The following is a 27,019-nucleotide window of genomic DNA, read 5'->3' as shown; positions in this document are numbered from 1 at the left end:
AATTTTAAAATAGCTTTTCGGTGAAAGCACATTTTGCAATATTCTGAGTAGATAGCTCGCCATCACAGGCTAGCTATTTTGACACCCACCAAGTTTGGCCCTCACCAAAGTCAGATTTACTGTAAGAAAAATTTGATTACCTTTGCTGTTCTTCGTCAGAATGCACTCCCAGGACTTCTACTTCAATAACAAATGTTAGTTTGGTTCCAAATAATCCATAGTTATATCCAAATAGCGGCGTTTTGTTGTGCGTTCAAGACACTATCCGAAGGGTGACGCGCCCGGCGCGTTTCGTGACAAAAAAATTCTAAATATTCCATTACCGTACTTCGAAGCATGTCAAACGTTGTTTAAAATCAATTTTTATGCGATTTTTTATTATTTTAAAAAAATTTTGTTTGTTTTTTTTCTCGTAAAAAAGCGATAATATTCCGACCGGGAAACCCTGTTTTCGTTCAAAGACTGAAAATAAAAACATGGTGTCGGCTCGTGCACGCGCCCCCAGTCTCATTGTTCTCAGATCGACCACTATCCAAATGCGCTACTGTTTTTCAGCCATGGCCTGCAAAGGCATCATTCAACGTTTTGCCGCCTTCTGAGAGCCTATGGGAGCCGTAGGAAGTGTCACGTTACAGCAGAGATCCTCAGTTTTCAATAAAGAGAGTGTAGAAGGCCAAGAAATGGTCAGAGAGGGCACTTCCTGTAAGGAATCTTCTCAGGTTTTGGCCTGCCAAATGAGTTCTGTTATACTCACAGACACCATTCAAACAGTTTTAGAAACTTTGGAGTGTTTTCTATCCAAAGCTAATAATTATATGCATATTCTAGTTTCTGGGCAGGAGTAATAATCAGATTAAATCGGGTACGTTTTATATCCGGCCGTGAAAATACTGCCCCCTATCCATAACAGGTTAAACCAGAGCAGAGATGGCAGGAGAACAAGTTCATAGTTCACTCAGGAACTGGCATGGTAATATGTGTGCAGATATCTAGTTGTGAGCAAGCAATGGAGAATGCTGTAAAAACCTACATGCATAAAATAATAATTACAGTCAGAAGCCGGGGGCGTTGGAACAGTGGAGTGAAATATCATGAAAAAGATCATCAAGGACATCAACCACCCGAGCCACTGCCTGTTCACCCCACTATCATCCAGAAGCCGAGGTCAGTACAGGTGCATCAAAGCTGGGACCGAGAGACTGAAAAACAGCTTCTATCTCAAGGCCATCAGACTGTTAAACAGCCATCACTAGCACATTAGAGGCTGCTGCCTGTAGGCATATACTAGAAATCACTGGCCACTTTAAGGAAGGGAACACTAGGCACTAATAATGTTTACATATCTTGTGTTACTCATCTCATTTGTATATACTATATTCTATACTATTCTACGGTAATTTACTCACTTAACAATGTTTACATATCTTGCATTACTCATCTCATATGTATATACTGTATTCTATACTATTCTTCGGTATCTTAGTCTGTTCTGCTCTGACATCACTCGTCCATATGTATATAGTCTTAATTCATTCCTACTTAGATTTGTGTGTATTGGGTATATGTTGTGTAATTTGTAAGATATTACTACACTGTCGAAGCTAGAAGCACAAGCAATTTGCTACACCCGCAATAACATCTGCTAATCACGTGTATGTGACCAATAAAATTTGATTTGATGTCAATGATGGATATCATAAGGTGAATGCACACATAAGGTAAGTCGCTCTGGATAAGAGCGTCTGCTAAATGACTTAAATGTAAAATGTAAATGTATATGATAACAGATGTTAGTAAGTAGATAGTTCAAAAGGCACTCTCACATCTGAGCTATCTTTGTTGCAGGTGCATGGTAACAGTTGAGTAAGATGAGAAAATAGAAGAAACCCACACATTGCTCTTCCTAGTACCATTGTTCTTTATTAAGCTTTACATATCGGCCTCAAGGCCTTCGTCAGAGCTTTGACGAATGCCATGCTTAATAAAGAGCAGTGATACTAGCAAGAGCAGTGTGCGGGATTCTTCTTTTTTCTTAGTAAGTAGTTAGTTACCATGTAGTTAAATGAATACAGAGCCCTTACTGTAGTCTTAACACATAGAACCCTGACTCAGTATTTAAAACACTGGAAGTCCCATCTCTGCTGTTCAACATAGCGCAGTTGAAAATAAGTCCCTTAGTAATATTCAACAGCAGCCAAACTCTAGTTGATTGTCTTGGTAAGAATGCATAGACTAGTAGAATCATAGAACCCCCCATTATATTTGCTCATGAATAAAAATGGCTCCCACAGCAGAGAGATGAAGCACAGTGAAAATAAACATATTTTTTGCTCAGAGATAAAGAGGAAACCTGGCTTGTAGTAGAGCGAGAGGGAGATATACTGTACTACAGTCAGGTCCATAAGTATTTGGACAGTGACACAATTTGCATCATTTTGGCTCTGTACGCCACCACAATGGATTTGAAAGGAAAACAATCAAGATGTGCTTCAAGTGTAGACTTTCATCTTTAATTGAAGGGTTTTGTCAAAATTGTTTTAACCGTGTAGGAATTACAACCAGTTTTATACATAGCCCCCCAATTTTAGGGGCTAGAGTAATTGGACAAACTAACATAATCATAAATTAAATTGTGAGTTTTAATACTTGGTTGCATATCCTTTGCAGTCAATGACTGCATGAAGTCTTTTGCCTTCGGTTTTACTTTCAGGAAGTGAAATGCATGGTTCAATTGGATTCAGGTCAGGTGATTGACTTGGCCGTTGCAGAACATTCCACTTCTTTGCCTTAAAAAAATTATTGGGTTGCTTTTGCAGTATGCTTCGGGTCATTGTCCATCTGCACTGTGAAGCGCTGTCCAATGAGTTTTGAAGCCTTTGGCTGAATCTGAGCACATAATATAGCCCTAAACACTTCAGAATTCATCCTGCTGCTTTTGTCAGCATTCACATCGTCAATAAATACAAGGGAATCAGTTCCAGTGGCAGCCATATATCCCCACGCCATAACACTACCTCCACCATGCTTCACAGATGAGGTGGTATGCTTCGGATCATGAATAGTTCCTTTCCTTCTCCATACTCTTCTCTTCCCATCAGATGATACAAAGATCAACTTGTACCAGAATGTCTATAGGATGATGTTCCAGAACTGTACAAGCTTTTTTAGATGTTTTTTTGGCCAACTCATTTGGTCTTCCTCTTTTTGAGGCTTACCAATCTTGTGGTAAACCCTCTCTCTGTATTTACTCTGAAGTCTTCTCTTGATTGTTCACTTTGACACAGATACGCCTACCTCTTGGAGGGTGTTCTTGATCTGGCCAACTGTTGTGAAGGGTGTTTTCTTCACCATGGAAAGAATTCTTCTGTCATCCACCACAGTTGTTTTCCATAGTCTTCCAGGCCTTTGGTGTTCCTGAGCTCACCAGTGTGTTCTTTCTTTTTAAGAATATACCAAATAGTTGATTTGGCCACACACAATGTTTTTGCTATCTCTCTGATGGGTTTGTTTAGATTTTTCAGCCTAATGATGGCTTGCTTCACTGGCAGTGACAGCTCTTTGGACTTCATATTGAGGATTAACAGCAACAGATTCCAATTGCAAATGCCACACTTGAAATCAACTCTAGACCTTTTATCTGCTTACTTGTAAATGAACTAATGAGGGAATAACACACGCCTGGCCATGGAACAGCTGAGAAGCCAATTGTCCAATTACTTTTGGTCCCTTAAAAAGGGGGGGACCACATATAAAAAGGGCTGTAATTCCTACACCTTTCACCCAATTTGGATGTAAATACTCTTAAATTAAAGCTGAAAGTCTGCACATTCAGCTCATATTCATTATTTAATTTCAATATGCTATGGTAGACAGCTAAAATAATAACTTGGTCAATGTCCAAATATTTATGGACCTGACTGTATATTTTACAAGAGGTGAACATGGTAGGAACACCTCCTCAACCTCATATAAAAACACAATTCTAAAGAACGTTATGGAGAGAGGAAAGCTGCTGATAGGCTTGCTTTCAAAGGGCATTGGTGGCTCATCTCCTCCCTGGTTGGCTGAGAGGACCGAAGCATATGACGAGGAGAAAGTGGGTGGTCCGTGCTATCTGGGATCCTTGGGATCCCTACCCTCAATTGAAGTTGAAATGTATAATGGTTAAGGGAAGGGTTAAGGTTATTGTTAGGTAAGGGTTATGGTTAAGGTTAGAGCAAGGGTAGGGTTTAAGGTCAGGGTTTAGTGTAGGGATGTCCCAAGGATTCTGGATAGCACCGACTGAGTGTGTACTTCTAGCTCAGAACAGGAAGTGGGCAGAAGTAAGCAGACATTACTGGTGTCCAGGTCTCTACAATCCCACTGGGCAAAAACGGGTTGAATCAACGTTGTTTCCATGTCATTTCAACAAAGAAAATGAATGTGATTATGTTAAATCAACATGGAATATTGATTGGATTTGCAAAAAGTAATCAACGGAAGGGAGTTTCGTCTTAAAAAAAACAACATAAATCCAATGACATGGTGACGTGTTTTTGGGATTTCAGGTTGAATTCACGTTAGTTGACAACTCAACCAAATGTAGATAAAAACTATACATTTAACTGATCTCTGTGCCCAGTGGGATGTTTGTCTTTCCGAATACACTGTCGCTACAATGGGACATTGAATCACCCATTCATTTCATATACAGTCGCAACTCCTAGTCAATTGAAACTGAGATTATCTTTATTCCCACCCCTTCCCTCATCTTCCTCCTATAGATGATTATATATAAATAAATACACACTGATATCAAGTTCAGATACAGGAAATCTTTACTGTCCCAATACAGACATTTGATTGCAGCTGTATAAATACAATAGACAAAAGTATACTACAAATCAAGTAAACAAAATCATAAAAACGTAGGCAATTGACCAAAGGTAATTAGGAAACCATGTTAGTTTTTCTCAAAAGTTAGTCTTTTAAAAATCCAAAGGTGCAGAATTATGTGCAATTACTCTCCTTTATGCATATTTCACCAAACAACTTCATACATATCAAATATTTTAGTTTGATTATGATTTTTTTGTTTTACATTTTGTAGGCGGGATTCATTTATCGGTATCATCACAATCCAAATCCATGTATTCAATACATGCAGTGCATTTGGAAAGTATTCAGTCTCCTTCACTTTTCCACATTTTGTTATGTTACAGCCTTATTTGAAAATGTATTAAATAATTTTTTCCCTCATCAATATACGCAACATATCCCATAATGACAAAACGAAAACAGGTTTTTAGAAATTATTGCAAATGTATTATAAATACAAAATTGTCCGTAGAGCCCCGAGACAGGATGGTGTTGAGTCGCAGAAAGTTTCTTCAGCATTGAAGGTCCCCAAGAATACAGTGGCCTCCATCATTCTTAAATGGAAGAAGTTTGGAACCGCCAAGACTCTTCTTAGAGCTGTCCGGCCGATCAAACTGAGCAATCAGGTGAGAACGGCCTTGGTCAGGGAGGTGACCAAGAACCTGATGGTCACATTGAAAAAGCTCCAGAGTTCCTCTGTGGAGATGGGAGAACCTTCCAGAAGGACAACCATCTCTGGAGCACTCCACCAATCAGGCCTTCATGGTATTGGCCAGACAGAAGCCACTCCTCAGTAAAAGGCGCAGGACAGCCTGCTTGGAGTTGGCAAAAAAGGCACCTACAGGACTCTCAGATCATGAGAAACAAGATTCTCTGGTCTGATGAAACCAAGATTGAACTCTTTGGCCTGAATGCCAAGCATCATGTCTGGAGGAAACCGGGCACCGCTCATCACCTGGCCAATATTCCCTACGGTTATGCATGGTGGTGGCAGCATCATGCTGTCGGGATGTTTTTCAGCGGCAGGGACTGGGAGACCAGTCAGGATCGAGGTAAAGATGAACAGAGCAAAGTACAGAGAGCTCCTTGATGAAAACCTTCTCCAGAGCGCTCAGGACCTCAGACGGGGGCAAAGGTTCACCTTCCAACAGGACATTGACCCTAAGCACACAGCCAAAAAAATGCAGGAGTGGCTTCGGGACAATTCTCTGAATGTCCTTGAGTGGCCCAGCCAATGCCTGGACTTGAACCCGATCGAATATCTCTGGAGAGACTTGTGCAGCAACGCTCCCCATCCAACCTGACAACGCTTGAAAGGATCTGCAGAGAAGAATGGGAGAAACTCCCCAAAAACAGTTGTGCCAAGCTTGTGTTGTCATACCCAAGAAGACTTGAGGCTGTAATTGCTGCCAAAGGTGCTTCAACAAAGTACTGAGTTAAGGGTCTGAATACTTATGTAAATGTGTGTAGACTTTTGGCGAAAAAAACCCGATTTAATCCATTTAGTGGAAAAAGTGATGGGGTCTGAATACTTTTTGATTGCACATATTTGCTCATAGTTTTGTAGACTTTCCATTTGTGTACAGAAACACCATCCACAATAGAAATCAGGAAAGGTGAAGACAATAGAGGAACAGAACATATATGAATATATAGGCCTCAATCCACACAAAAGCAAAGCTCTGTGATGGAAGGTCACAATGTTGGAGATGATGACTTCTGAGTAACTCAAAGTTACTTAGAACTAACCCAACTTCATTCTCTGCATGTCTGTGATATTGTGAAAAAAAATCATAACAATTAGACAGTCCCCATTGCCTCGATATTTCCCTTTATTGTACATGGTGTGATACTGATAGGATGATTTAGAATGTAGTATTTACTGATTGCTGGAAACCATTAACACAATTGCACACATTTCTCTTCTAATGAAAAAAAGGTGTTAATATTCTGTGAACAAAACACTTATTAATTTTGTATTCACTGATGACATTTGTATTGAAGGTTTTGCAAAAGGTGATCCAAGTAAGGAACAAACACAAGAAAATGATCAGAAGTTCTGTAAATGTAATTGAGCATTTGGCCATTGCTGTTCAGCAGTAGATACGTTTCAACACAGATCCAAAAGGTGCTTGTACGAGAGAGAGAAAAAATATCATGTGTATTTTCGGCAAACTATCCCTTTATGCAAAGGTCTCCCTAAAACCATTTACAGAACTAGTATTCTGCCTCTTACACAGATTCTACAGTGTGCTGGGTCAACTGTTTCAATGGATAATCAGCGGGATCTGACTCCACTTTATTCTCTCTGGCCTCTTCCTCTTGTATCAGTAAACTCCCCAGCAGAACCCCTGCTGCAGCCCCTATAATAGTCCCTGTGGCTGCACTTAGTGGTGCCCTCACAGAGCCAGCCATGTCCCCAACCACTGCCCCAACCTTCAACCATGGTGCTTCTCTCTGTTCATCTCCAACTCTCTGCTCTCGTCCTGCTGTGTCCTTCTGCTTCTCCTCTCCCTTCTGTGACAACATCTGTGTCTTTCCCAAATGTCTATGTTGAGTATACAGACATTACCACATTTTATTCAGTTTATTAAAAAACAAGGGTTAAACTTCTTATGGTTAATTAGATCTGATAAGGAGAGATACATTATTCTACCTCAATATATCTCACACTCACTGAGATGTTTACCATGTCCACATAACCACTAGCAGGTGCTGTAGATTCCTCTGTGTAGTTGTATTCGATCCTCCTTAATCTTCACATGGTTGATCATGTCTTCTCACTTTATTCTGCTGCTTAAACTCCGCTACATCTCTCTCTAGCTTTGATATCTCCACTTCTTTCATTTCATACCTTTGTTTGTTCTCTTGTAACGCCTTCTGTGTCTCAACAATCATGGCATTCAACTCCTCTTAACTTTCTCTTTTCCATCTTGTCTCTCTGTTCTTTACTTTCTCTTTCATGCTTCCTTTCCATCTGATCCAATGCTCTGTCTTTCTGCACACACATTTGTTTGAGAGCTTCTTTCTCTCCTTTGTACTTCATATGTCTGTCTTATATCCCCTTTTCTCTCATTGTGTTTCTCTGCTTTATCTCTTTCAACATTCCATATTTCTCCTCATGTCTCTTATATATTTCCTCTCTCTTCAATCATCATTTTAAGCGTGTCATTCTCCCTCTCTTCCTCCTTTAGTAATCTACCAATCTCCTCAGAGCTTTTTGTTAACTTCTTGATGCTCTCCCTGAGCTCCCAGTACATTTTGAGCCAGTGTTCACCATCGTTTCCCACCACTGTCTCCTAAATTTTCTTCAGAAAGTCTTTGACCTGAAGGCCTACAGCCGGTCTTGTGTTATCAAAGACACGAACCTGTCGCCACATTTATTGACAAGCCACTGACAGGCAGGCCATCTCTCGATGTGATGTCCAATGGCTGTATCTCCAAGCTTTTCTCCCCTTGGTGAATAACACTATAGCTTGACTCCAGACTGACCGACCAATCAGATTCAGTTGTTCTTCTGCTCTTGACCCGTCTGTCTCTGTGATTGTTTTGTCACTCCGTACAACCACAAGGACAGCTCGGTGTAGTCCTATTTCTCTGGAGTGTCAACAGTGCATTATCGCCCATGCCACCTGGGTGTATCCACCACTGTGACTTGCCTCATGGTGATGTCACACTGTGTGATGTCATGTGTCCAGCCTCAAAGTTTTGGGGGAACTTATTTGGTTACAAAAATATATATCCTTTTCCCTGAGCAGAGATCTGAGTGTGTCCCTATGTCTCTGAACATTCATCAATCTGAGGTTCACCCTCTCCTCCTCTGCCCTCCTCACCTCAGTCTCCATTGAAAACCTTTCATTCATGACAACATAACCAAGACCACCTGCCACCATTTTATCTATCTCGCCCCAGCAGCTCTGTGACCTGAGTGACATCATCGCCCTAGTGTTTAAAGCATGGTACCTATGCCCACACTTCCCCACCATCTCCTGGAGAAACCCATGTCTCACTATGTGTTCCTCTAGTGACATTCCCTTGAGTTTCTCACATTGGGTATGCACTACCATCATTTGACTCCAGAGTATATGGTTGAGAAGCATGAGGGGGCCCTCTACTGTCCAAACCCAGCCTTTGCGTGAGTTCAAAGGGATGACCATGAGGAAGGCATGAGGACCTGGTTGATACATGGACATGCTGGCTTCTATGTTACGGAGGACAAGGAGAGGGTCCTGCACGGAGTACTGGATGCATCTGGCTGATGTGTTGACCACAGTGACCTGCCGGCCGTCCATTATACCCTTTCTCCTTATACACATCTCCACGTCCTCTCCTGTCCAGGATGGTGTTTCTTGTTGTCTCTTCTCCAGCCAATCCCTCCCCAGGAGGATGATTCTCAGCTCAGGGAGTCTACGCTGGTCCCCTATTAGAGAGGAGAGTGCATGTTATATCAAAAATAACACACTTGAATATTGGCATTACAGTTTGACCAAATGTCAGTACTGCAATAAAACTGACTTGTCTAGTTAAATAAAAAAAAATATATAAGTGTGAAGCATCCGGTTGGGGTTTCCACTCACTACCAAATATGGTGATGAGAGGAAGCACAGTGGCCGGCAGTGGAAGAAGATGGAGCGAGATGGATTTTGACCTACATTATGTAAATTCTCTCAATTGTCGTGTCTTTGGGCACCATTAAACTGAAGACATGTTTATCAAAATAACTCCCTGTTATTATTATTACGCGATTAAACTGATTAATTGTTTAACTGTAATTATAGTATAGGCTGATTATCTTCTGGTTTAAATGGTGTATTTTACCTCGCGTCCGTCTCATTCCAAACGTCGTAAATTGTTGTATCTGCATGAACTCAGTCTTCACTAAGTCATCCATATATCAACTGTCTTAAAATCATTTATTTACTAAACAAAGTAATTCACAGAAAGCATACAAACAGTAATTATCATCACAAGAATTGGTAATGTGCCCTAGTGGGCTAAACCGGCATGGCAGCTTGTTAAACCAAGAAGGGGGGGGTCAGCTGAGAAGACCCTACAGAGTTGATAAATATTAACAATTAATATGCTAAGCCTTTGCACATGAACGCTCACTCATTCGGGAACAATTGCAATCAATATACACTGCTCAAAAAAATAAAGGGAACACTAAAATAATATCCTAGATCTGAATGAATGAAATAATCTTATTAAATGCTTTTTTCTTTACATAGTTGAATGTGCTGACAACAAAATCACACAAAAATAATCAATGGAAATCCAATTTATCAACCCATGGAGGTCTGGATTTGGAGTCACACTCAAAATTAAAGTGGAAAACCACACTACAGGCTGATCCAACTTTGATGTAATGTCCTTAAAACAAGTCAAAATGAAGCTCAGTAGTGTGTGTGGCCTCCACGTGCCTGTATGACCTCCCTACAACACCTGGGCATGCTCCTGATGAGGTGGCAGATGGTCTCCTGAGAGATCTCCTCCCAGACCTGGACTAAAGCATCCGCCAACTCCTGGACAGTCTGTGGTGCAACGTGGCGTTGGTGGATGGAGCGAGACATGATGTCCCAGATGTGCTCAATTGGATTCAGGTCTGGGGAACGGGTGGGCCAGTCCATAGCATCAATGCCTTCCTCTTGCAGGAACTGCTGACACACTCCAGCCACATGAGGTCTAGCATTGTCTTGCATTAGGAGGAACCCAGGGCCAACCGCACCAGCATATGGTCTCACAAGGGGTCTGAGGATCTCATCTCGGTACCTAATGGCAGTCAGGCTACCACTGGCGAGCACATGGAGGGCTGTTCGGCTCCCCCAAAGAAATGCCACCCCACACCATGACTGACCCACCACCAAACCGGTCATGCTGGAGGATGTTGCAGGCAGCAGAACGTTCTCCACGGCGTCTCCAGACTGTCACGTCTGTCACGTGTGCTCAGTGTGAACCTGCTTTCATCTGTGAAGAGCACAGGGCGCCAGTGGCGAATTTGCCAATCTTGGTGTTCTCTGGCAAATGCCAAACGTCCTGCACGGTGTTGGGCTGTAAGCACAACCCCCACCTGTGGACATCGGGCCCTCATACCACCCTCATGGAGTCTGTTTCTGACCGTTTGAGCAGACACATGCACATTTGTGGCCTGCTGGAGGTCATTTTGCAGGGCTCTGGCAGTGCTCCTCCTGCTCCTCCTTGCACAAAGGCGGAGGTAGCGGTCCTGCTGCTGGGTTGTTGCCCTCCTACGGCCTCCTCCACGTCTCCTGATGTACTGGCCTGTCTCCTGGTAGCGCCTCCATGCTCTGGACACTACGCTGACAGACACAGCAAACCTTCTTGCCACAGCTCGCATTGATGTGTCATCCTGGATGAGCTGCACTACCTGAGCCACTTGTGTGGGTTGTAGACTCCGTCTCATGCTACCACTAGAGTGAAAGTACCGCCAGCATTCAAAAGTGACCAAAACATCAGCCAGTAAGCATAGGAACTGAGAAGTGGTCTGTGGTCACCACCTGCAGAACCACTCCTTTATTGGGGTGTCTTGCTAATTGCCTATAATTTCCACCTGTTGTTTATTCCATTTGCACAACAGCATGTGAAATGTATTGTTAATCAGTGTTGCTTCCTAAGTGGACAGTTTGATTTCACAGAAGTGTGATTGACTTGGAGTTACATTGTGTTGTTTAAGTGTTCCCTTTATTTTTTTGAGCAGTGTATATTCACGCTCAGTGTGTCGTCGGGATCCTTGTTGGAGAGTTTTTGTCCGCGTTCTCTCCCTCTGTTAGAATGGATCTTTCAAAGCGACATTCATTAATGTTGTTATAGAATGGATGTTTTGTCGGTCTTTCGCGTTCGATGATATAAAATTTCTAGCTGCAGACTTAATTAATATCAAAGACTGGTTATTATTCTGTCGGTATCGAGAGTCTAAAAGTTTAACCACGTGGTATGGTCAATGTTCAGTAGAGGAATGCATGGTCAAACCTTGGCTCTCTCTTCTGAGGTAAGCTGGTCTAGTGAAAGTAACCCTGGGTGGGCTTATATACTGAACGTAGAAAAACTGTCACGTGACGCCTTGTCCTGTCTGTGTCCCTGGGGGCGTGCCGATGACTGAGTTAAGCTTTGAACAGAAATACAATTCTATCACATTAACATCAGTACATAGCCTCTCAACATATTCCAAATAGCTTTAATCTTATTAAATCATTGTATACAACCATTTAGATGGAAGTCCCATAGCTGAGGCTATTATATAAACCTTAGTATGGTAATATGGCACTGTTGTCTCTAATGAGTGTTACAAAATTGTACCAAGCGGTCCAGTGCGTAGCTGGATTCTTCACCGATCTTTTATACCTTCTCCAGAACATAAATGTCGTTCGGTTCCCCAATTCTGTGAGTTGGAAGAATTCCTTTGTCTCTCTATGAAACCCCTCTCTGTCTCCAAACTGGGCCATGAGGCCGGACATTCTCCTTTGGAATTTTACGAACGCCTTCACACAGCCTTGTGTCAGAAGTATAGAGGTCGGGGGATGGTGCATAGAAAAGGCCTGGTGCAGAGGGAGGGGGTTCAACTGTGTTCTCTGTACCAAGGAGAGGGCAACGTCATGACACAATGATGAAACATTTGATCTCAATACAAATTTTCTGTTCCCAAAACTAGAGGTCGGCCGATTTATGATTTTTCAACGCCGATACCGATTATTGGAGGCCCAAAAAAAGCCGCTACCGATTAATCGGACTATTTTTTTTATTTTTATATTTTATTTTATATATATATATATATGTGACAATTACAACAATACTGAATGAACACTTATTTTAACTTAATATAATACATCAATAAAATCGATTTAGCCTCAAATAAATAATGAAACATGTTCAATTTGGTTTAAATAATGCAAAACAAAGTGTTGGAGAAGAAAGTAAAAGTGCAATATGTGCCATGTAAGAAAGCTAATGTTTAAGTGCCTTGCTCAGAACATGGGAACATATGAAAGCTAGTGGTTCCTTTTAACATGAGTCTTCAATATTCCCAGGTAAGAAGTTTTAGGTTGTAGTTATTATATTATTATAGGAATTATAGGACTATTTCTCTCTATACGATTTGTATTTCATATAATTTTGACTATTGGATGTTCTTATAGGCACTTTAGTATTGCCAGTGTAACAGTATAGCTTCCGTCCCTCTCCTCGCTCCTACCTGGGCTCAAACCAGGAACACATCGACAACAGCCACCCTCAAAGCAGCGTTACCCACGTAGAGGAAAAGAAAAAACTACTCCCAAGTCTCAGAGCGAGTGACGTTTGAAACGCTATTAGTGTGCACCCGGCTAACTAGCTAGCCATTTCACATCGGTTACACCAGACTAATCTTGGGAGTTGACAGGCTTGAAGGGGTGGGTATAATTTGTGGAACGTTCCAACAGGAATCTGTTCCAAAAAAACGTAAAGTAAAAGGTTGCCAACCAACAACGCATACAAAGTAGCAACGCATACAAACCTAGCTAACTAGCTGCCGAATAGGCATCAACTCACCACGTAGCTTATTCTTAATGTTTGTCCATAGGCAAACAGACATGTGAGGACAGACATTTTTCGGAATAAACGTGATGAGTGAAAAACGCAATGAAATAGACCACTCCCTACCCGGTATCTTATTCTGCCGCTATACAACTTTGTATGCGTTGTTTTTTGGAAACCTTGTTATTTCCGAAGTTTTTGGAATAGATTCCTGTTGGAACGTTCCACAAATTATACCCACCCAGGTTGAAGTCATAAACAACAGTGCAATGCTTGAAGCACAGCAAAGGGCTGTTTGAAGGAATGCTTACGAGCCTGCTGCTGCCTACCACCGCTCAGTCAGACTGCTCTATCAAATCATAGACTTAATTATAATATAATAAACACACAGAAATACGAGCCTTGGGTCATTAATATGGTCGAATCTGGAAACTATAATCTCGAAAACAAAAGTTTTTTTCTTTCCGTGACTTACGGAACCGTTCCGTATTTTATCTAACGGGTGACTAAGTCTAAATATTCCTGTTAGGCATTGATGTTTATGGTTAGGTACATTGGTGCAACGACAGTACTTTTTTCGCAAATGCGCTTGTTAAATCAACACCCGTTTGTCGAAGTAGGCTGTGATTCAATGAAAATTAACAGGCACCGCATATGCAACGCAGGACACGTTAGATAAACTAGTAATATCATCAACCATGTGTAGTTAACTAGTGATTATGTTAAGATTGATAGTTTTTTATAAGTCTAATGCTAGCTAGCAACTTACCCTTGCTTCTTGCTGCCCTCGCGTTACAGGTAGTCAGCCTGTTAATCTTTGTGGCGTGCAATGTAAGGCAGGTGGTTAGAGCGTTGGACTGGTAACCGAAGGTTGCAAAAAACGAATCCCCCCTGAACAAGGCAGTTAACCCCTGTTTCTAGGCCGTCATTGTAAATAAGAATGTGTTCTTAATCTGACTTGCCTAGTTAAATAAAGGTGTAAAAAAAAAAAAAATTGGTGGCCAAAAATACCGATTACCGATTGTTATGAAAACGTGAAATCGGCCCTAATTAATCGTCAATTCCGATTAATCGGTCGACCTCTACCCAAAACTAGAATCTGATACGAACGGAGTGGAATAAGTTTTGTAGATTTTACCCTTTGCCAAAGTCTTAAAAACTTGCATTGCTTAGGACTGCAAGGGAGAATTGAATTATTGCACACTTCACAGAATAGGCTTTCCCTAATGGAAATATACAAATACCTGCTAGAAAGCACTACCCATACTCCGGCCTACAAGAAAAGTTTACACTGCTCAGTTTGCTCATGTTTAGCAGATTCCAGTTCCAGATATACACCTACTGTGTAAATTCTACTCAGATGCTCCTTTAGACTAAGGGAGGATTGCTGCGTAGGTAAGGCTTGCAATTCATTTGATTAGATTACAGTTCAGTTTAAGTGTGTTTTTTCTGTGCAAAGCTGAGTATGCTTCAACAGGCAATATGTGGAAATGTATGCATCTATGTTGAAATTGTGATGTTTAGGTTCCAATGGTTGAAATATTGTCATCAGAATATGGTTCATGGTTGTCTAATCAGCAAGCATCTACAGTACACCAGCTGTGCAGTACAACATTTGAAAAACTATTGTAAAATATGCTATTTGTCAGATGACTTTTTCTTTGAATGTGGTAAGTTTTCACAACGCTTTGTACAAAACTCAAAAGAGATCATCAGAAAGGCAGTTGTTTCAAAACTCTAACCAGATTTTCTATTGACTAAGTATAAAATAAGCTTGGCAAAATAATACAGACACTTTTTCATTCACTTTTATGCAAAGTGACGAAAGTGAATCCACACATTTTCGTATGTGACCACAGTGAGAATCTAACCCACAACTCTGGTGTTGCTAGTGCCATGCTCTCAATAACAGCCACACAGGACCATGAAAGAGTATTGTTGAATGCTGGGAATGTGAGTCCAGGTGCTGAATTTTTTGCTACTTTAGTGCACGTATGGGTGAATTTGTTCCAGTGCTTTTGCTCTCCTGGGGTGGGGGGGGACTATGTACAGACGGTGCTGTGGTTATGGGCGGTTCACCCGATGTGGATCAAATCAAATTGTATTAGTCACATGCGCCGAATACAACAGGTGTAAACCTTACAGTGAAATGCGCTCAGGTTGGAGCTGACAGTCTGCACTTTAGCCTGATGGTCATTGTATCGTTTCGGTTCTGGGGTGCTGAAGTGCCGAGCCAGAGCAGCAGGAAATGTGTCAGAAGGTGTATGATTGCCATCCCCATGAGCCACCCTCCTTCAGGCCATGGATGAAGCATGTAATGACATTAATCCAGACCTACAGCATGTCAGGCTTGGATTCGCCATGACAAAAGGTTTTTCCCCAGGTTCATGAACAATAAGGATAGTTACTGTGTCAATGAGAACCTTTGGCCAAATGCTAAAGACAGGTTTGATGCAAACTAGTGTCTGCTGAACTTTATGTTTGTTTCATTTTCATTTCATTTGTTTCATGTGATTACAGTACACCTATTTTGTAATTAGGGATTAACATAGGTAACCGGGATCCCGGGGCTGTCATGGGAACACTCTTCATTTTTCCTCCAAAAATGTAATGACAAGACTCAGGAAGACGCAATATATTCCCCGATGTCAGCAATAATGCAATTCCACAAAATACACAACATACGCAGCATCAGATTAGCAAAAAATAACAGCACATTCTCCAAACAGGTTGTCGCATTGAAGCCTTTAACCTAGGGTGTTTACACACAAAGTCACCATTAATTGAAAACACAAGCATAATTGACACTCCTGGACTGCACACGCGACCCGAATGCAGTTAATAAACCCTACTGGAAACCCCCACTGTATAGCCTATAAAATAACATGTGCCTCTTTGAGCTGTCATTGTGTCTCTTCAGACAGTCACAAATGTGATAGGCCTATGCACAATTCGTTACATAGGCACCTCTGTCCCAGACATAGTCTGTTAACAATTCAGAGAGGCATGAGGTAAGATTCTATCTTCTCCTGTCCTATAGCCAAGGCTATTTTCCTATCCAGTCCCAATTCCACTGACACCCAAAATTTCCTTTCTCACATTAAGATTCCTAACTTTATAACTCTGTAATCCATATAGCCTACTGTAGGTTGCATTATGAAAGCATGTCTCTTGCCTATGCATGCCAAAATATATCTATAACATTTCCTCCGCTTCTCTGCGCTGTCTCGTACTTGTTGCCCATATCAGAGCTTTGGTAGAGAATGTGTGGTCATCAAATGATATGACTGTATCGTTCCTCTGTGCAGATGGGAGAACCTACCAGAAGAACAGACCATCTCTGCAGCACTTCTCCAATCAGGCCTTTATGATAGAGTGGCCAGATGGAAGCCACTCCTCAGTAAAAGGCACATGACAGCCCGTTTGGAGTTTGCCAAAAGGCACCTAGTCTGATGAAACCAAGATTGAACTCTTTGGCCTGAATGCCAAGTGTCATGTCTGGAAGAAACCTGGCACCATCCCTACGGTAAAGCATGGTGATGACAGCATCATGCTGTGGGGATGTTTTTCAGTGGCAGGGACTGGGAGACTAGTCAGGATCGAGGGAAAGATGAGCGGAGCAAAGGATAGGGAGATCCTTGATGAAAACCTGCTCCAGAGAGCTCAGGACCTCAGACGGGCAAAAGGTTCACCTTCCAACAGGACAACGACTGTAAGCACACAGCCAAGACAACACAGGAGTGGCTTCGGGACAAGTTTCTGAATGTCCTTGAGTGGGCCAACCAGAGCCAGGACTTGAACCCGATCAAACATCTCTGGAGAGACCTGAAAATAGCTGTGCAGCGACACTCCCCATCCAACCTGATGGAGCTTGAGAGGATTTGCAGAGAAGAAATGGGAGAAACTCCCCAAATACAGGTGTGCCAAGCTTATAGCGTCACACCCAAGAAGACTCATATTTAAAATATAAATATATATTTTTTTTAAACATTTCTAAAAAGCAGTTTTTGCTTTATCATTTGAGTATTGTGTGAAAAAAAACAATTGAATCCATTTTATAATAAGGCTGTAATGTAACAATGTGGAAAAAGTCAAGGGGTCTGAATCATGCTCTGTATTCTGTCATTCTTTGAAGGCGGCTATCTAGCAAGCTTAGCAACTTTGCTCATTGGACTTTTGTTTGACTACTACGCCCATCCACAACTCCTTAGCAAAACTGAAACCTACTTGAAGGTAACATCCCTCACTGTTGCCCCTAGTGGTCGGTTTCTACATCTCCGGTCGTCCTCAGACATGGATGGACGTCTAATACTGACATGTGTCACTGGTGACCTGGCTGGAATTAATTGAGGAACATAACGCTCTGAATTTATGAACAGCCTGTTTCAAAATTCACAACAATGTCATTGGCGATCAAAGATATACTCATTACTAAATATCAGTTTAATTTCCTCTGAAATCATTACATAGTGGCGCAGCCAAGTCAACAAGGTGGCTCAGCGCTCACTTATTTGGGGACAACCCTGGCATAGTGACCATAACTTGGTTTTAAACGCTTTAAATGGTCACTGGATAAATATGAATTATTCCCTGTACTAAAACTTGGTAGATTTTGGGGAAAAGATTCATTCCTAGCTGTAATTATATCTGAACAATACATTTCTATTTTGCATCAATTATTGTGAAAGATGTATTCAATGAAAACACCTTTGATCACAGAAATTATGGCAATTAGATTTTCAGTATATTTGATGGGTAGTGCAAGTGTATTGCCTAATGTGAAAACGGTGTAATGTACTGCAATTTACTGTACAGCATTTTTTCTAATGGATTTAACTGGTTGTTCATATGACTAAATTGAGAAGATGTTGTTTTTGCTGATTAAATAAAAGTTTGCATGGTATTTCACAGTAAACTTATATTTTGGATAATTGGTTGTGTGGTGAAATACGTCTCCAAACAAAATTAATGCACAATAAAAGGTTTCGAAGGTGACTTTCTGCATTAAGTGTTAACAGTTAGGAGTTTTGTACTGAGTTAAAAAAAAAAAACGTTGTACTTGTGAAAATTAGCATCAAAGCGATTTGATGTTTTTTTGTTTTTTTTAGCAAACACTGTATATTTTCCATAGAGGTCATGTTTTTTTCGTTCAAGCTTGATATGTTAAATGGCCATTTCAATAATCCATATTATGTTTCAGTTTTCACATTTCAGTTTTCATAATTTCCGACGTATCTATAACAGGATATCCTAACAAGATGTTGAAAGGGAAATGTGACTTTTGTTCTTTCTAGGTGCAAGTTCCTGTTTTGCAGAAAATGTGCTCCTTCACTTTCAGGGTAAGCTCTTTCAGTAATTCTTCACTCTGAACCTAAAAATGTTTTCTGCATATGTATTTTATTCCCTCTTGAAAATAGGTATGTAATTTATTGAAAAACAAGTCAAACATGGTCCTGATGTTTTATTATAGGGTCTTGTGTGGAATGATAGTTCCTGTCCGACTTTACAATAAGGTAACATTATTTTTTTTGTTCCCCTTGTCTTGTAGTTGGTGGATGGTGGTCTCATGTTTCTGCTCCTCAGTTTGACTAGGATTTCTGCCCAGAGAGAAATGTCCTTAAACCCCACTACAATAGGTCATTACACAGGTATAGCATCTTCTTCATATTTCACACATTTCTACATCCTATTATTACAAGGCATAGTGAATATATTGTACCTTGAACAATAGACCTCTTTTCCTTCACATGCAACTTAATCGGGTAATGTATGTTCATATTTTGGCAGAGTCCCCATGTAAACTATTTGACAAGTATGAAACTACTGTGACAGAGGGGGAGGGCCTTAGTTTGCCAGCCTACTATGACCTGAGTGAGTTGGTTTGGGCCAGCGTGACTGAGTTTACCTGGTACAGAAACAGAACCCAAGAGCTCCCGTCCTCTGAGGAAGAGCGTGTGCATCATCATGGACCGGTGCTCTTCTTCCTCCCCCTTTTAATCAACGACTCTGATCAGTACTACACCTACTGGTAATACAACAACTGTGTGTGTGCGTGTGTTTAGGGGTTAAATTGGTCATTGAGAGCAGGGGAGCCCTGTTTGGGAGGGTTAGGGTGAGGGTTGAGTCTAGGGTTAGTGTTGAACCTGGATGTGTACATAGGGCTAGGGTAGGCATGCACATTTACCAAGAAAAAGCCTAAGGGTCCCTTGTCTTGCACGAATATTGAATAAAATTCTATTTCAACTTACTCTGTCGATTGAAATTTGAGACAAAATATCCACAGAACTATTATTACCGAATTCAAAATGCGTAACTCTGTGTGTGGCAATAAAGATGTTTTCTCCTGACCTAAGGCCAAGCACAAGACGGAAGGACATGCACGATGATACATGCATACTGACGGAAATTTTGCAGGTGTTTACATGGTTTTGAGCATGTGCCAGGTGATAGAAATTTCAATGGCAGTATTGGCACTTAAATAATACTTTCCTGTGGATATTTTGTCTCAAAATTCGACCCACTGAAGGACCAACCACACAGACAGCTGGTAGGGTAACATGTAATAAAAATGTATTCAACATTCTGACTCGTAATGAAACTTGCCAAGTTTTTACACTACTTAGTTTCAGGCTGTATAGACTCTTGGAAAAAAACATTTGCTATCTACAGCCTAAATGGGTTCTTCGGCTGGCCCCCAGTTAGAACCCTTTTGGTTCCCTTTTGGATAACTAGTCCACTGTATATGCCTATGTTCCAGGAGAAAGGGAGCAGACACCTGCGTAATTTTTGTGACAGAGGTGATTGTGGTCAAAGCCCAACCGTTCGATCAGTCAGTCCTATTTAACAGTATCTCAGAGTCAGCAGACAACATCGCTATCCCATGTCCTGACCCAGTGGAAAAACTGTGCCAGGATGGAAAAGAGAACTTAGCCTGGTATAAGGTACTGAACATGACCGGAATGCTAACACAAACTTCAAGTCTGCAAAACTATTCAACATTGGTTCTCAAGTCCTGTCCTAAATCTCCTAAGGATTGCACCTGCTCTTGATGAGTGGAATCAGGTGTGTTACTGTTATTTCAGCAAAGAAGTTTGTCAAATTGATTGTCTTTCATTTCAGAATTTCAGTCCCATTCCAAACGAGTCTGAGAGAAATCTGTGGGTGTACGGCGCCTCCAAAGCAGACGAGGGCATCTATACGTGTGTGTGCACGTGGGAGCACAATGGGACGGTTCTCAACACTTCTGCATCCAGGAGACTAAAGATCAAAGGCAAGTAGGTTGTGGCTTGATGACAGCTCTGTCAATCCTCTCAGCATTTTATTTATTTGCTGAAACCTCATCCAAGATGGCAGCAGGGTCAGCAAACATGGAAACTCTAGGCTACATTACAGCAGGTTATTAGGCTACATTAGGTACATTAGGCTCTATTTATATCAAACAGAATCAAAAGTAACCCTCATATCACATGTGGTCTTTTTGGCAGCAACAATCAATAACATTAGTGACAACGTTTTGAATGTATCCAAAAGTATCTTTCTGACTAAACTGTGTGTTTGTCTCCTTCAGCTCCCTCTGCCTCGCATCCTCCTCAGATCAACCTGCCTAGAAACGGAAGCACAGAGACCACTGACCTGTGTAGGGATCAAACCGGGCTCAAATACTTTCAAATACTTGTGTTGTGCTTGATTTGGTTTGCCCGGTATATCTCTCTGTCTTCAGAGTATCTTTTGTTCTTCATAGACACCACTAAGAAGTTGAGGTGTGAAGCGTTTTGTGGGCAGAACATTGAAGACAACTGTCACGTGTGGTGGGAGATGAATGGAGTGAAAGTGCGCTCGCAGCAGCAAGACTACTCAGTGAACACCACCAGGTAGGTACACACATGCATGCACACACACACATGGATTCATGCATACACGCAAACACACACACACACACACACACACACACACACACTTGTTTTTGAGAACAAGGTAACAGAATTTACAAATTTCCTTGAAAACAAGACCCCAGATTCACCGTTTAGAAATCACTTTGTGAATGTTTTATATGTATGTGTTACTGTAGTGAGGTGGAGGTATCTTCAATGCGGAGTATCTTCACGGCTATCCTGACCATAAACACAGTGACTACTAGGGACCTCCAGTCAAAGTTCACGTGTGTTGCAATGAACGACCAGAAATGGACTTCTGCAGTGGTTACTCTCAAGCAAAGAGGTTAGTGCACACACTCTTAAACAAACATCACACAGATATACAGTTGAAGTCGGAAGTTTATATACACTTTGGTTGGAGTCATTAAAACTAGGTTTTCAACCACTCCACAAATTTCTTGTTAACAAACTATAGTTTTTGGTAAGTTGGTTAGGACATCTGCTTTGTGCATGACACAAGTAATTTTTCCAACAATTGTTTACAGACAGATTATTTCACTTATAATTCACTGTATCACAATTCCAGTGAGTCAGAAGTTTACATACATACACTAAGTTGACTGTGCCTTTAAACAGCTTGGAAAATTCCAGAAAATTGTCATGGCTTTAGAAGCTTCTGATAGGCTAATTGACATCATTTGAGTCAATTGGAGGTGTACCTGTGGATGTATTTCAAGGCCTACCTTCAAACCCAGTGCCTCTTTGCTTGACATCATGGGAATATCAAAAGAAGTCAGCGAAGATCTCAGAAAAAAATTGTAGACCTCCACAAGTCTGCTTCATTCTTGGGAGCAATTTCCAAATGCCTGAAGGTACCACGTTCATCTGTACAAACAGTAGTATGCAAGTATAAACACCATGGGATCACGCAGCCGTCATACCGCTCAGGAAGGAGACGCGTTCTGTCTCCTAGAGACGAACGTACTTTGGTGCGAAAAGTGCAAATCAATCCCAGAATAACAGCAAAGGACCTTGTGAAGATGCTGGAGGAAACGGATACAAAAGTATCTATATCCATAGTAAAACGAGTCCTATACTGACATAACCTGAAAGGCAACTCAGCAAGGAAGAAGCCACTGCTCCAAAAACGGCATAAAAAAGACATACTACAGTTTGCAACTGCACATGGGGACAAAGATCGTACTTTTTGGAGAAATGTCCTCTGGTCTGATAACAAAAATAGAACTGTTTGGCCATAATGACCACTGTTATGTTTGGAAGAAAAAAGGGGAGGCTTGCAAGCCGAAGAACACCATCCCAACTGTGAAGCACGGGGGTGGCAGCATTATGTTGTGGGGGTGATTTGCTGCAGGAGGGACTGGTGCACTTCACAAACTAGATGGAATCATGAGAGAAGAAAATGATGTGGATATATTGAAGCAGCATCTCAAGACATCAGTCAGGAAGTTAAAGCTTGGTGGCAAATGGGTCTTCCAAATGGACATTGACCCCAAGCATACTTCCAAAGTTGTGACAAAATGACTTAAGTACAACAAAGTCAAGATAATGGAGTGGCCATCACAAAACCCTGACCTCAATCCTATAGAAAATGTGTGGGCAGAACTGAAAAAGCGCGTGCGAGCAAGGAGGCAGACAAACCTGACTCAGTTACACCAGCTCTGTCAGGAGGAATGGGCCAACATTCACCCAACATATTGTGGGAAGCTTGTGGAAGGCTACACGAAATGTTTGACCCAAGTTAAACAATTTAAAGGCAATGCTGACCCACTGGGAATGTGAAATCTGAAATAAATCATTCTCTCTACTATTATTCTGACATTATACATTCTTAAAATAAAGTGGTGATCCTAACGGACCTAAGACAGTGAATCTTTCCTAGGATTAAATGTCAGGAATTGTGAAAAACTGAGTTTAAATGTATTTGGCTAAGGTGTATGTAAACTTCCGACTTCAACTGAATATAACACACAAAATCACACATGCAAACTCTAACTTTCTTGGTGTTGTGTTCTCCCTGTCTTTCCCCCCACAGGGTTTATGTTTATGGTTCTATGTGTAGTGCTACTGCTCTTCTTCTTGCTAGCTGCTGTGGCCATCAAAGTGTTTGACATCGATCTGGCGCTCCTCTTCCGTGGAGTTTTCAAATGCTATGGTCGATCTGAGGGTAAGAACATCTAGCCACCCACTGAAGTTTAATGATGCTAGTTCATTAAGATATTTCATTGTACAGAAATGCTTATTCGGCCTACATGATCTATATAGTATTGGATACCATATAAACCTATTACTACATTTAGTTCTTAGTCACCACACTGAAGCATGGCCCACTGATTGTGCAGTGCTGTTGTCTGCAGTAGGCCTAGTAGGCCCTTCTCAACAGGTGGGGTCAATCCCACTGCAAGTGTAGAAGTAATGGGCAAATTTATATTAAAACAACTCAATTTCAGTTCAAATTGTATAGATTTGATTAAATTCTATCTATTCCTTTCCTGCTAAGGTTTGACAGAAACCTCCTCTTTGTCTGTGTTTTCAGATGGGAAGGTCTATGATGCTTACGTTGTCTACCAGATGGATGGCAAAGACGAGGAAAGGGAGGAGAAAGTGTATCACTTTGTGAGCAGCGTTCTGCCCACTGTCCTGGAGCAGAAGTGTGGCTTTAGACTCTTCATCCACGGCAGAGACGACTTACCTGGAGAAGGTTGGTTCTTTCAGACTGTGTCCTGTCCTCTAAGAAGCAAATGTAACAGTAAAACAGTACTAAAAGTCAAACGTTAACTTCTCCCGCTCCTCTCTGTTCTGTTGTCCCCAGACCGCATGGAGTTGGAGGACTGCATGCGGCTGAGCAGGAGGCTGATTGTCATCCTGACCCCCAGCTCAAGCACATGGTCAGGCTCAGGAGGTCAAGGCTCATGTGGCCAATGGGGCTACTCGTCTTCGTTGACCACAGCGGAGGACTATGACTGTCAGGTGGGGCTCTACCAGGCTCTGGTCCACAGTAAGATGAGCGTCATCCTCATCCAGCTGGGGGACATGGGGGAGGGTGGCTACACACACCTGCCCCCCGGCCTGCAGCACCTGGTCCGCAAGAGTGCCCCTTAATGTGGCAGGAGGGAAGGCGTGGGTCGACGCTGCCCAACTCAAGCTTCTGGAAGAGGGTGCGTTACATGATGCCTTGGCCGCGCCGCTCGACTAGTTTTGACAACCAGTTAATATGACTGTTCTATGTGAACAATCAGGTCTGAGGACTTGAAGTGCGGTTGGAGGTCTAGGATTCTGTTATAGAAGAGAACACCCCCAGGTTCTCTGAAAATTCTTATTCCATTCATAGAAATATCATTCATTATTCCAGTGCTGTGCAGAGATATACACAGGTTAGCTGAGAACGTCACAAAAACGATGTGTACAACGTGGCAGAAGGCCGTGTGATGTTGTGATTCTGGATGGCTAGCAACAATGACAAGAAACTGCCATGTGGGGAATAGTAGGTGGCTAATTTCAGCTAGTTTTATCTTGTTCTTGAAACCATGTCTTGTTTTTAGGTATTTTGACTGATGTCACGTCTATGCTAATATGGCAAAATGTGCTTGCTTACTAACCAACAACTGTAACAATGTATTTGAGAGATAACAAGTGTTCATTGTGCAACTTTGTTTTCAATAAACATTGGAGACAAAATATAGTTTACATGATGTCAACAATCTAAACCAACATGTTCTGTTTTGCCCCATATTTGTGCACGCGTCTGTTTTGTTGCTAAACAACCAACCTGTCTATGGCAGCTGCCATAGTGACATACAGTTGAAGTCAGAAGTTTACATACACTTAGGTTGGAGTCATTACAACTAGGTTTTCAACCACTCCACAAATTTCTTGTTAACAAACTATAGTTTTGGCAAGTCGGTTAGGACATCTACTTTGTGCATGACACAAGTAATTTTTCCAACAATTGTTTACAGACAGATTATTTCACTTATAATTCACTATATCACAATTCCAGTGGGCCAGAAGTTTACATACATACACTAAGTTGACTGTGCCTTTAAACAGCTTGGAAAATTCCAGAAAATGATGTCATGGCTTTAGAAGCGTCTGATAGTCTAACTGACATCATTTCAGTCAACTGGAGGAGTTTCTGTGGATGTATTTCAAGGCTTACCTTCAAACTCAGTGTCTCTTTGCTTGACATCATGGGAAAATGCAAAGATATCAGCCAAGACCTCAGAATTAAAATTGTAGACCTCCACAAGTCTGGTTCATCCTTGGAAGCAATTTCCAAACGCCTAAAGGTACCATGTTCATCTGTACAAACAATCGTACGCAAGTATAAACACCATGGGACCACGCAGCCGTCATACCGCTCAGGATGGAGACTTGTTCTGTCTCCTAGAGATTAATGTACTTTGGTGCGAAAAGTGCAAATCAATCCCAGAACAACAGCAAAGGACCTTGTGAAGATGCTGGAGGAAACAGGTACACAAGTATATATATCCACAGTAAAACACGTCCTATATTGACATAACCGGAAAGGCCGCTCAGCAAGGAAGAAGCCACTGCTCCAAAACCGCCATAAAAAAACCAGGCTACGGTTTGCAACTGCACATGGGGACAAAGATCGTACTTTTTGGAGAAATGTCCTCTGGTCTGATAACAAAAATAGAACTGTTTGACCATAATGGCCATTGCTATGTTTGGAGGAAAAAGGGGGAGGCATGCAAGCCGAAGAACACCATCCCAACCGTGAAGCACGGGGGTGGCAGCATCATGTTGTGGGGGTGATTTGCTGCAGGAGGGACTGGCGCACTTCACAAATTAGATGGCATCATGAGGAAGTAAAATTATGTGGATATATTGAAGCAACATCTCAAGACATCAGTCAGGAAGTTAAAGCTTGGTCGCATTTGGGTCTTCCAAATGGACATTGACCCCAAGCATACTTCCAAAGTTGTGGCAAAATGGCTTAAGGACAACAAAGTCAAGGTATTGGAGTCAAAGCCGTGACCTCAATCAAGGAATGGGCCAAAATTCACCCAACTTATTTTGGGAAGCTTGTAGAAGGCTACCTGAAACATTTGATCCAAGTTAAACATTTTAAATGCAATGCTACCAAATACTAATTGAGTGTATGTAAACTTCTGACCCACTGGGAATGTGATGAAAGAAAGAAATCATTTTCTACTATTATTCTGACATTTGACATTTTTAAAATAAAGTGGTGATCCTAACTGACCTAAGACAGGGAATTTTTACTAGGATTAAATGTTAGGAATTGTGTGAAACTGAGTTTAAATGTAGTTGGCTAAAATGTGTGTAAACTTACGACTTTAACTGTATATGGCACAGATGTCAGGTTTTTGGTCCTTAAATGAAATTGGTATATGTTTTTATTCATCACACTTTTCTTTAACCATTTATTTTCTTTAATACAGGGCTGACATACAAGTTCCTTCCTTTTTTCCCCTTCTACTTGCCTCCTCCATTTTTGTGGTAATGCTGCATTTAGTTGGTTGTAATACGTCTGTGTTAGCTGCATGTGTGACATAACTCCACCAGTCCCTTTTTGATATCATTCACTAAAATTATACCTGTTTTTAAACATTTTTTTAAATCAATTAGTATTTTTGACTTTAACCACAATATTTGTTGTATTATTTGTTCTGTCTTTTCAGGTGGATTAAACTGAATTTGCAACCAACTTTCTAAGGCTTGTTTAAAAATTAACGATGTTTTGGAGATTATTTCCTTTT

The 27,019-nt window shown here is 41.3% G+C and overlaps 1 protein-coding gene across 1 annotated transcript in view; it reads left to right on the top strand.

The window, feature by feature from the left end:
- st2 (ST2L protein-like) overlaps positions 1-24,981 on the top strand; it is a 30,107-nt gene extending 5,126 nt beyond the window's left edge. The window contains 12 exon segments of the mRNA NM_001123550.1: positions 18,675-18,719; positions 18,929-19,028; positions 19,168-19,408; positions 20,138-20,321; positions 20,500-20,650; positions 20,948-21,016; positions 21,122-21,251; positions 21,449-21,597; positions 23,308-23,439; positions 23,809-23,973; positions 24,085-24,368; positions 24,371-24,981. Of these exon segments, the coding sequence (NP_001117022.1) occupies positions 18,699-18,719; positions 18,929-19,028; positions 19,168-19,408; positions 20,138-20,321; positions 20,500-20,650; positions 20,948-21,016; positions 21,122-21,251; positions 21,449-21,597; positions 23,308-23,439; positions 23,809-23,973; positions 24,085-24,368; positions 24,371-24,490 (1,746 nt within the window). The 5' untranslated portion in view covers positions 18,675-18,698 and the 3' untranslated portion in view covers positions 24,491-24,981.
- Positions 24,982-27,019: the final 2,038 nt, after the last annotated feature.

Source organism: Salmo salar, chromosome ssa25 (assembly GCF_905237065.1).
Source record: "Salmo salar chromosome ssa25, Ssal_v3.1, whole genome shotgun sequence".
NCBI lineage: Eukaryota > Metazoa > Chordata > Actinopteri > Salmoniformes > Salmonidae > Salmo > Salmo salar.
This window is presented reverse-complemented; position numbering and strand designations above follow the sequence as displayed.